This window comes from Dendropsophus ebraccatus, chromosome 7 (assembly GCF_027789765.1).
Source record: "Dendropsophus ebraccatus isolate aDenEbr1 chromosome 7, aDenEbr1.pat, whole genome shotgun sequence".
In the NCBI taxonomy this organism is placed as follows: domain Eukaryota; kingdom Metazoa; phylum Chordata; class Amphibia; order Anura; family Hylidae; genus Dendropsophus; species Dendropsophus ebraccatus.
This window is the reverse complement of record NC_091460.1, coordinates 127,675,819-127,688,248: the sequence shown is the minus strand read 5'-3', so window position 1 is coordinate 127,688,248 and position 12,430 is coordinate 127,675,819. Positions and strand designations below refer to the sequence as shown.

General features: G+C 41.4%; 2 protein-coding genes across 6 annotated transcripts in view; both read right to left on the bottom strand.

Annotated features, from left to right (window-relative positions):
- The window catches only part of AIMP1 (aminoacyl tRNA synthetase complex interacting multifunctional protein 1), a 433,090-nt gene that overhangs the window by 312,975 nt on the left and 107,685 nt on the right, over positions 1–12,430 (bottom strand). The window lies entirely within an intron of this gene.
- Positions 1–12,430, bottom strand: part of NPNT (nephronectin) — a 78,238-nt gene that overhangs the window by 33,867 nt on the left and 31,941 nt on the right. For all 5 annotated transcript variants that reach the window (XM_069978411.1, XM_069978414.1, XM_069978413.1 and 2 more), the window contains one exon: positions 2,732–2,824. In XM_069978411.1, the coding sequence (XP_069834512.1) occupies positions 2,732–2,824 (93 nt within the window). The remainder of the gene's footprint in view (positions 1–2,731; positions 2,825–12,430) is intronic.

Here is a 12,430-nt window from a genome sequence, read left to right as displayed (position 1 = left end):
AAATCATTTCTGTATATACAATTCTCTGAATGACAGTTCCTTGTAAACCCAGCATCTTAAAGAGAATCTGTCACTAGGTTTATTCCGATTTAAATGAGGGCAGTATAAACTAGTGACAGAAATGCGGAACAGATCGGTGTATTACTTACATCGTTCAGTTCAGCCGTTCTCCAAATATGCAGGAGAATAGGATTCTTGCCACACCCCTCCCCCCGCTCTCCAGCTGCTGATTGACAGGTGACTGCCTATACACAGCATGGATAAATAACTGCCAATCAGCAGCTGGTGGGCGGAGTTTTCTGCTTCTCATGAATATCCAGGACTACTGGGCTCATGCACATAATGGAGAGGATTACTTATTGTCCATGTTATCCAGGAGGATATCTCTAAATCAGCTGCAGAAAACAATGTAAGTGATACATCATTCTTTTCAGCTTCTCTTCTAGTTTATTCTACTGTGAGATATGGCACCTAAACCTACTGACAGAGTCTCTTTAAAGTAACATTAGCACACGACATGCTCCCAAATCTTTATCCATATCTCAGGGATTTCTCATAAGCGAGCATCCTGTAGTGTTTCGGGCTGTAGATTACTTGTTTTCTCTGCTTGTGTAACACCAGATTTATCAGTGTATAAACTGCATAACAAAATGATGACCCTGTTAGGCTAGGTTATAAACATCTGTGTAAACAAGACCTTTACGTCAGGCGATGGCTGAGGGACAAGCTGATGAAATAACATTCCGAAAGGTCCTAGTTTGTGGGTGGAAAAAGCAAAAGTCAAGTTTGTGATGTTACCATTAACAGTAGCTCTTGCTTACATAGCTGCTGCTACCGAAAGGCAGGAATGGGGCTGTTTACTGAGTTTATTATATCATTATGATGCCGTATGTTCCCTGATTCCAACAGTGTTTTTATTTTATTGCTTTACTTTTCACCGAGATTGACTGTCTACCTGCCCCCCCCCCGTACCACTGGATATCCGAATTTAATCCACGATCTGTCCTGGGGTCCTTTCGGCAGGTGATGCAGTTATTGTCCAAAAAAACAACTTTTAAACTTGCAGCCCTGTTTCAAATTGGTGTGGCCTACAGTGTGTGTGCCCTAGGCCTGCACCGACTCTCCTCCCTGCCCTCTTCATCATTAGGAATGCCCCTGGGCAGGATTTCTCCTATTCATCACTTGTCTGAACACTGCACATTTGATGGATTGTTAAGATACATGTGCAGTGTTCAGGCCAGTGATGATTAGGGGAAGAAATTCTGCCTGGGGCATTCCTAATGGTGAAAAGGCGGGGGAGGAGGGATAGAGGGGTGTTGCAGGCCTAGGGAACAGACACTCTAGGCCACGCCAATTTGACACAGAGCTGCAAAAGTTGTTTTTTAGGACAATAACTGCATCACCTGCCGAACAAACCCCAGGACAGATCATGGATTAAAAGCAGCTATCCGACAGTACAAGCGGTTGGGGGGGGGGGGGGCAGATTGTGGATACAGAGTCGCTTGAATAGATGGGTAGGAACATCATTGCAAAATGGGGTGTGAATGTTCAGCTAAGGTCAAGGGGGTGTGATTAGAAGCTTCATAAGTCACATTCCCCAGTCTTATCCCCCCTGCCTCCTAATCGCAACCCCTTAACCTGCCCCTAAAACCCCAAGTCCCTGCCCATCTGAAAATCCAGTGACATATACAGATAGAGGCATTGTCACAGAATGGAGGCAGAAGGGGTATTATTACAAACTAGAGGCACGAGGGGGAGTATCAATGAATGGAGGCACAGGGGGGTATTATTACTGAATGAGAACACAGGGGGTCATTAATGCTATATGTAGGAACAGAGGTACATTATAACTGAATCGAGGCACATGGGGATATGAAGGCACATTATTACTATATGGGGCACAGGGGGATACTACTATATGGAGGGGGTGCATATTTGGAAGGGGGTGCAAAACACATTTTGGGTTCAGTTGGATCAGGGATGGGGAACCTTTAGCCCTCCAGCTGTTGCAAAACTACAACTCCCATCATGCCTGGACAGCCAAATGGGAGTTGTAGTTTTGCAACAGCTAGAGGGCCAAAAGGTCCCCATCCCTGATTTAGATCCTAGCAATGCCCCTAACAAAGCACAAGAAATACAACTCAGATGTGGGAAGACAGGCATTCTGACTAGTTATTGCAATCCAAACCGCAGAGGAGGTTGTCACCACCACCCATAATTACAGTTATTGGACACGGATTATGAATAATAATAATAATCTATTATTTTACCAATATGTAAACTTAAAATGTCTGATTACAAATAAAAAGATCAAAAGCAAAGTATACATTCACATACTACAAACATGTCCTCATAGGGCACAGACTTCACTGTGTTTAGCACTGTAGCTTGCAGTTCTCTAATGTGTCAATAGTAGGGATGGTCCGAAACTGCCAAGGTTTGGGTTCGTATGAACCCGAAGGCTTGGCAATGATTCCCGCTGTCTGCCCGCTCCGTGCAGTGGGTGGAAACAGCGGGAGGACTGCCTGGAAACTGGGATACAGCCTATGGCTATGGCTGTATCCCAGTTTTCCAAGCGGTCCTAACACTGTATCCACCCTCTCCACGGAGAGGGCAGACAGTGGGAATCATTGCCGTACGAACCCGAACCAAACTCGGTTCGGACCATCCCTAGTCAATAGACAAAACTATTATATGCAATGTGAACGTAATAATAAAAGTGCCCACGTACCTTGATTGCAGGTTTTTCCAGTGTATCCAGGGTGACATTTACACTTATTGGGGCCTATACACTCCCCATGTTTACATCCTGGTTGGCAAATGGCTACAGAAATAAAGAGAGAAAAGATTAAAACTGACCAGTCACCGACTCAAACATACTATATGTCTTTTATGGGTCAGAAGATATAGTAACGTCATGCAGTGCAAAGTCCTGGATAACAGGCAGGACCCCTTACATTATCACTTAGAATTGTAGACACTTTAAAGTGTCACTGTCGTGATTTTTTTTTTTTTGCAGAAATCAATAGTGCAGGCGATTTTAACAAACTTTATAATTTGGTTTATTAGGCAAAAAATGCATTTTTATCATGAAAAAGCAGTTTGAAGCTCTCCCCTCTTGTCTTCATTGTTCTTCTATGGAGAGACAACAAAGCAGGACAACAAAGAGTTAATCTACAAATACCTCACCCTTTATCTCCTCTGACAGTCAGCACTGACCTCTCTGAGCTCTGATTACAGCTGTCACCCAGCTCAGTGCCTGTAATCCTCTGTTATCTGTTTTCTGCTGTCGCTAACTCCCTCCTTCCTCCTCCCCCCTCCCTAGAACAGACTGGGTACGTCTAATGCAACAAGTCACAATTTCCTGATTTTTTGCAGTGGATGGGAAAGAGGAGGGAGGGGGAAACCTAGGAAAAGGCTTTTTAAATGTAAATAATTTGGCATATTTGGCTAATGAACCCAATTACAAAGTTTCTTAAAATCACCTGTACTATTGATTTCTGCAAAAAAAAGAAAAAAAAAACAAAAAACCGACAGTGACTCTTTAAGGGGGAGATTTATCAAACATGGTGTAAAGTGAAACTGGCTCAGTTGCCCCTAGCAACCAATCAGATTCCACCTTTCATTCCTCACAGACTCTTTGGAAAATGAAAGGTGGAATCTGATTGGTTGCTAGGGGCAACTGAGCCAGTTTCACTTTACACCATGTTTGATTAATCTCCCCTTATGTGTATTGGGCGACCGTCATTCTATTGACTTCACTGCATTTCATTGACTTCACTTATAATTCGGTAATTACAGACAGTATTTAATAAAATAAATTTAAAAAAGCGGATGGCTTTTCTCCTTGTCTTCTGTAGGCTTAGGGACTTGTAAAGAGCTGTAATAACGGCCTATGTATGAGGCTTATAGTTTAGTTCATGTTTCACAATTATGGGATTTTATTTTAATTTTTTTTGCATTGCAACAAAATGTTCATATTTTTAAGCGCAATAGATTTTGCCGATTATTAATGTCACATAAAATTATATTTTTTTGGTGCAGATATTGCATGCAATTATTTATTTTACATTTTTAATCCAAAACATTGTATTCTTGCCTCAGTTTCGAATTCCAACGATAATCGTACGTGTAAACGCAGCGAACGATCAAACGACGAGCGAGAAATCGTTCATTTTGATCTTACAACATGTTCTTAAATCGTCGTTCGCAAAAAATTTGCAGATCGTTCCGTGTAAACAGTCGTTCACCTATTTAATCTATGTGCGAGATCGGGTGAATTATCGCTCCATGTAGATTATTAATCTATGTGCGCGATCGGGTGAATTATCGCTCCATGTAAACGCAGCATTTAGCTTCTATATCATGGCCTCAAGTCCCAGCCCGTTCACAGTTTTTTATAAATTGTAAATAATTGTAGGCATTGATCATAATGAAGATTCTAAAGTGCAGCGGAATTATGGCCCAATTCAGATAAGCACACTGCAATATATATCCCCTGTATACTGCATATACCCATTTTTAGCGTTATATTTGGTTTAGTATTAATAGATCTATATTTTCATGTTCTTTAAAGGGGTTGGCCACTTTTACAGTAAAATTGTTTTGTTTGTAGCATAAGTAATTGTATTCACAGCCCTTACTGACAGCAGCTCTTTGGGTACCCTATAGAGCTAAAATTAGACTCCCCTTCTCCAGGCTGTGCTGTCCTGCTCTGTGGTGAGTCTGTCCATAAGATGGCTGACATGGAGGAGCATGTGACCATGCACCCCCCCCCAGTATCCACCATAGACATATACAGGCTCAGTGGTGGACACTTGGAGGCGGGGCATGGTCACATGCTCCTCCATGTCAGACATCTTAAGGACAGACTCACCACAGAGCAGGACAGCACAGCCTGGAGGAGGGGAGTCTGATGTTAGCTCTATGAGGTACACAGGGAGCTGCTGTCACTATATACAGTGAGTACACTTACTAATACTATACACTGAACAATTTTACTATAAAATGGCCAACCCCTTTAACAATTATGATGCCTAATGGAAAAATCTTTCACACGCTGAGAGGAGCAAGTGTTTATCTGTAAAGAACACCCAAAAATCCTGGTCTAAGCCCGTTCCCTTCTGTCCTTGTATAAGTTATTGTTACAGCTAAAAGCAAACATTATCTTTTCTGTTAATGGAAACATTTCCCAACACTCATAGATCTTATGACTCAGAAGGGCTTACTGGCACTTGTTCAGATCTGATTTAGCTGCTCACTAGCTGCAAGTGTTGTATCCTGAGTGTTAGTGCCGCCTCACCAGAGTGTGCAGAGCTCCCCAGACTACCAGTAGACGACATCTAGCGCATAACGTCAGCTCTTTAGATAAGCTGTCACACTCTCTTGTGTGTAATGGTGCCAAGGACAGGGAAGACAGTGTAGCGAATCAGCAGACATGAAGTCTACGGAGTTTTGTATTTCTTTACTACAAGGTGACACAAGACTACGAAATGCAAAAGCCAAGATCAAGTAGGTATCACAATCCACAGAAGTGTGTATAAAAGATTCTAAAATCACAAGATAAGGCGGGGTTCACACTACGTATTTCCTATCCATTTTTTTTGTGTGCATCCGTTTTGATTTGTTTTTTCCATAGACTTCTATTATTTAAAAATATAAAAAATGGATCCTTTTTTTTTTTTATGGACACAAAAATGAGATCAACTGTGTTTTTGTGTATGTTAAAAAATTATCCATTTTTTTAAAATGGAAGTCAGTAGAAAAACAGATGCACACAAATGCATGCTTTTTTTCATCAGTTTTTTGGGGGAAAAAAAGGATGAAAAAAACAGATAGGAAAAACATAGTGTAAACCCAGCCTAAGTCGTGAATGTTAAGGTGGCCACATACATTCAATAACTGACGGCCGCCAATTACAGTATATCTCCTGCCCGCTCCTGTCCTCCCCATGTACAGGAATGTTTGGCGATGTTGAGTGCTCCGGTGTTGTCCGCAGTGAGTGCTCTTGCTGCAGCTTATCTCTCTCTGAAAGGGATCGGCTGTGATTTTCCTTCATAGACGACCCCTGTCACTTAGATTAGATACCAGAATGAAGTACTCCAGACCCCTTTTCTTGTTCATTGGGACGGGCATGGTGAAATGAAATTGTATGGAGCAGCAGCTGAGCATGCAGATTGGAAGACTGGCAAGTGTTTTCCATTTTTTTAAAATTAATTTATTTATGTGTAGTGTTTCTATAGAGCAGATGGTAGGCATCCTTCTTAAAGCCTCTATTACACAGGGCGACGTTCCCCACTCGCAGAGGGTAATTGCAAGGGAGGCCGCGGCGAGCTGCGGGGGGGGCTGCCCGGGTGATTGCTAGATCGTCCGGGCAGCCCAAAGAGGATAGCGGCAGTCTGCATATCGCTGCTATCACAGTCGTTTGTCTTTCAACATCTTGAAAGTCAAATGTCTATAACGATAAGCCGACATCGTTTATGTTGGCTGATTGTTGCCTTCTATTACACGGGACGATTATCGGCCAATAATTGTTCCGTGTAATAGGGCCTTAAGTAAGGGTCTTAAAAGGAACGTGTCATTAGAAAATGGCCTATAGTTTAAAGGACAACTCAGGTGCCAAAAAACAAATTAATAAAAAATCCCCACCAAATACAATTTTCATACTTACCCTCACTGAAATCTGTCACAGCCCGAAATCATACCGTCCCTAGGCCCCGCCATGCGCCAATCACAATCTTCTGCACTTCCCGGTTTGACCATTCAAAACTCGTGCCCCTCCATTCATTTGATCAAATGGCTTACATCTTGCTCAGCCAATTGGAGCTGAGCAAGCTGTGAGTCTATATGGGAAGTGTGAGAACTAAGGGACGTTAGTTAGGCAAGCCTTCTCCTGTGAAAGACGGCGACAGGTAAGTAAGTATGCATTTTAATACTTCCGGGAGGATAGGGTGCCAGTCTGTCAAATAAAACACAAGCTTACAGGTTGCTCAGCCAATTGGAGCTGAGCAAGCTGTGAGTCTCTATGGGAAGTGTGAGAACTAAGGGACGTTAGTTAGGCAAGCCTTCTCCTGTGAAAGACGGCGACAGGTAAGTATGCATTTTAATACTTCCGGGAAGATAGGGTGCCAGACACATAATGCTACGTTTACAGGGAGTGATAATTCGGCCAATTGATCGTTTAACGATTTTGAAGCAATGATTTGGTTTTTATAACGATCAGCTAAATAAATAAATCGTTAGAAAAATTGTTATTGCAATCATTTTTAAGATCGCTTAAGCCCATCTCACACATAGGGTAAATCGGTGAAAGACTGTTTACACGTAGCAATCTACAATATTTTTGCGAAGGACCAATGACGATTTAAGAACATGTTGAAAGATCACAATGAATGATTTCTCGCTCGACGCTTAATCGTTCGCTGTGTTTACATGAGCCGATTATCGCTCAAATGTGATTGTTATTGCGAAAATTCTAACAATAATCGTTCCATGTAAATGCACCATTACAAAGTTATATAACATTATAATGTGTTTTAATTGCTAAAAAAACATATTTTTGTCAGAGTTGTCCCCAAAATCAAGTTTTTATGTTAAACATATTTTTAAGCAGGGCACCCAATACTATTTCATGTGATTTTTTTTTTTTTTTTTTTTTTGGGGGGGGGGGGGGGTACAGATCATCTTTAAACAATATTAACATTTTACACCTACAATACCTACTACGTGTACCAAGACTGTACTGTCAGAGTACCTATACAATGAATCATACTGTGAGCTAAGAAGCTACTTAGTTACTCAGGACCTAAACTATATATTTTTTTAATAATGTTTACTTTCCATGGTGAGCGGGCCATAAAACCGAAGCTATAAAATGTACTGCATTTATTTGCATTTTTAAGGAAAGTTTACGAGGCATGACGCATGAGGCGTGCTAAGTGTCACAATGGAAATGAGCTAATAGTGATCCCCCATAAGACGTTAAAACATAAGGTACAGTATATGAAATATATTTGGATAGATCTCTATTCACACTACGGTTTCCTTGTTCAATGCAGAATTTTTAGTAACTAGATATAATCCATTATCCTTGGGGTTTAATGTAAACAAAAAGGAGAAATAATGTAGAGGCCAGTCCAGAAAAATTATTGTTTCTGGGATAGTAAATTTTCAATGGTTCTTTACTGAACAGAGGTCATTCCCATGTATACTCATTCATGTCATAGAATTTTCAAGGTAAAAGCCGTTTCACTGGGAAACTGAGAAGGTGAAGGTCTTTTCATTGTTGACCAGTGAGTAAGACCTCAAAATCTGAGGGTTAAGTATTGCTAGGCAAATAGGTTAATAAAAAAGTATCATCTAAATTTATAACTAATTAACCCAGATACATAATCTTTTAGCAGTTTTTTTTTCCTGATTGTAGATTTTATACTTTTTTGTGGTAGCCATCTTAGGCTACATTCACACGTACAGTGTTTTCAGCTGAATTTTTTGGGACTTTTACCGCTTGTTTTTAGGCTTCAACAGGCAAAACATAAAGCCAGGGAGAAGGTGGCTGAACATAACAGGTACTTACCTCCCTGGCTCCAGCACTGAGGTCCGCTGTCATCTGCTCCAGTCACAGTTTGAGTGGGGACCCAGGACATGCTTTCGTTCTTGGCGCCACATGCGTAATAGGGGCCTATCAGCATGTTAGATCAGTCTAACTTGCTGATAATTCTCCTTTAAGGCTTAGTGGCCATATTGAAAACTGTAAAATTAATGGAGTGGAAAAAATTCTGAAAACACTGCTTCACATAAAAACATTTAAACAATGGGCAATTTTCTGATGACACATCCCCTTTAAAAAGGACATGTAGTAAAAAAAATTAGATGCTACGATCATCAAATCGCTGAAGTAAATCAGTAAATAGATGGCCGTAAACGTAATTTTTATAAACAGGTGAATACTCTCGGTAGCAAACTGGCGCCACCTGCCCTTATCTTATGTGGGCAGGGCACACCTCCTTAAAATGATAGAGTTCCCACGTCTTCTCTATATCCTACATTCCCTCCCAGTATTCCTTCGCCCCGGGGACGAAAAGAAAATCAACTACTTGTATCGCTCTTTCATTTGGAAGGGGGGACGCCCCAGAATACCTTTTCACCTTCTGAAACAACCCAAACTTAATGGGGGCTTGAATTTCCCGGATATCCGGGCATACAACATTGCGCATCGCCATGGACTGGCTCTTTCATACCAATCACTTCACTGACACGAAGAGAGATCAACAATTCCTCCCTCGCCTTTCCTTGACCAACTTCTTACACCAGCCCTTCCACTCTATCCCGGAGCCTTGTAGGCTTAACCCCTTACTAATGGCCACTTGGAGGGCATGGCGTAAGATGAGACTACTTAAGGGACTGCACCCTCGCTACTCACCATTTCTCTCTCTTATTCACAACCCTGACTTTCAGAACGGTTCCCCTCACAGAGATTTTTTTCACTGGCAGAGAGAAGGGCTTAATTCTGTATCGCAGTTTCTGAAGCCAGATTCCCAGGCCATCCTCTCCTTCCCTGAGCTTAGAGAGAAGTTCCCACATTTAGATATTCACGTCTTTCCATATTTACAGGCCCACAGCTACATATCCAAGGTTACTGCAGAAATACACACACTAGACTGGTCCCCGTATGTTAGAAAAGCCTTGCTACACTCCCCCACCATGTGAGGCCACACCTCCTTCTACTACAAATTCATTCACTCTCCACTGGACTTGGGAAATTCCTCGGCCCCACTGAATAAATGGTCACAGGATATACCAGGTTTGGCCACTCCCACTCTCCTTCGTGCCCACGCGAGAGCCCTTAAATATTTACCCCCCAGCCGTTATCTGGAGATGCAACTGCAGCTGCTCCATAGATCATATATAACCCCGCTTAGAGGATGCAAGATGGGTATCTACCAATCGAGTGCTTGTTTCAGATGCCGGGAGGAGGGAGCGGATATCTATCATTGCCTGTGGGGATGTCCGGTGATTCGCTCGTTCTGGGAGAAAATCAGGTCGTTCTCTACCACCCACCTGGTCAACTATATTCCCTTGAACCCACTCTGGGCCATATTCGGTTATATAGACGCAGACGACTTTCCCTGCTCGGTGGGTGGCAGAAAACTTTTATACATGCTTTTCCTTGTTACTTCCTTGCTCGTATATTTTTTCCTTTTACAATGGCAAGCTATGTCCTTGTTGCCCTTCTCGGTTTGTGTTAAGGAGTCCAGTGGGTGGTGTCACTCAAGGGACTGGACTCTTTAGCATGGAAACAACAGAGATTTCAATGACTAAATTAAAAGTTATACTGAATCTTTTCCCATAACGATATATATATATATCAATTTGCTCAGCTCCTTCTGCTCTATAACATAATGTTGATAGCTTCAGTAGCATTTTGATGGTGATAGGTTCCCTTTATGTTCACGCCCATCTGACTATTAACTAAAATGTCAACAAACTATAAACCCACAATGGAAGAGCATATCAAGAAACTCTAAAGGCCCTATTACATGGGTCGATCTGGTGAAACAAGTCAGATCAGCGCTCGCTTGCTCCTTGCCCCTCCCCCCCATTACATACACCAAGATCGGGGGGCGGGGGTAATGTGCTCCCATAGGAGATAGCGGCAGTCTGCTGCTGTCACTTCTATTAAGAGAGCGATGGCCAGCAGACCGTCGCTATCAGGCATGGTAACTCCATAAGTGTAGATTGGGCACTAAATGCTCATGTAACTGTTTGCACAGTGTGCTTTGGTAGTCTGAGACACTTCCCCCAGCTCTTGGATGGACAGCGCCAACAGCAGGAGGTAATATCGTAGACTACACTGTACATAAAGTTGTCTTCGAACCTCGCGTCTATATTACATACATGGCTTTAACTATGCCATGTCATAAAACAACCTCAACGCCGTAACTGTTTTTATGAAACAGTTCGGAGAGAATACATAAAAGCTAATTTCCCTCAAAATGCACAATATTCTAACTATAGCTCAACATGGCCCGAATCCAGTCTTCAAAACAACAGGCATAAACCGAATCTTCTGGCACCCTGCTCTCTGTAACATCAAAGAACATGCCAGTCATAGACTTAATACTAGAGTGGCTGGGTAAGGTTTATCGTAGCCGTCACTAGGAATGAAACTTTAAAGTGAGTGATCACTCTTGAACACCTTTTAATCTTGTTTTGTTTTTTAGCTTTTATATAAAAATTCCCAAAATCTAAATTAATTTGATGCTATAGGTTGCAGTTCTGTTTTATGGATACAGTTTCCTAAATCCCCTGCAAAGCTATAGCGCTCAATAAAATTGCAGAAACAATTCAGGAGTTAACGGCACAATCGATAAAGCGGCGTGCAATAGGCTCCCCCTAGTTTTGACTCCAGGCAGACATCATTTTATCATCTAACTTTATGTTAGTGGGAAGTGAAACGGGGGATTTAGAGCTTGATACCAGCAAAACAGGGCTCTATGCCTTATAAAAGGTACCTGACAATGGAATGGTGATATAAAGCAGAGATTCACTTTAAGGAAGGGGAAGAATAATGAAAGAAAAGTGGATTTGTTTTGTGTTTTTATTTAAGTAGCCCGATGTTACTTTGAAATCCTACAGAACAATATGAAATGCACCAAATACAATGATTTTTTGTTTGTAATGTTTTTTAGATCTAGGATTTTTTTCCATAATACTCAAAATACTATATGAACATTATTTATCTATAGGCTCTCTTGAAAAACATAGGTGCATAATGGCAACCACCATCAAAATACCAAAAAAACATGTCAGGCTACATTGCGTATTTTTGTCTGTAATTGCGTATCTACATTTCCGGACAAAACTACAGAATGTGTGACTGTGGCCTAACATGTTTTGGTAGCATTTTGGTGGTGGTTGGTATTTAGGGCCCATTGATTTAAAGCGACTGTATACCTACAATCTGACAACCCCCCCCCCCCCTCCCCCCCGAAACCGCTTGTACCGTCGGATAGCCACTTTTAATCCAAGATCTGACCTGGGGTCCGTTCAGCAGGTGATGCAGTTATTGTCCTAAAAAACAACTTTTAAGCTTGTAGCCCTGTGTGAAATTGGCGTGGCCTAGAGTGTCTGTGCCTATATACTTTTTCATATTTTACCTTTTTTTTTTTTTTTTTTTTTTATGGGCGTTTTTCCCAAAATAGAGGGTTTCAGCTTTTGAGTTTTGGTTTTTTTAAGTGATGTTTTTTTCATTACAAATCATGGGATTCTTTGATCATACGATTAAAGGATGTCTTTTGAAGAATGTAAAAAAAAAGCCACAAATATTTACTGTAAAGATGCAACACACATTTATTCTTTAAAGGGTAACTATCTCTTTCAAGCCCTTCTGATCAGTAAGTATTCATTCAGCACACAGACCTGCACAAAT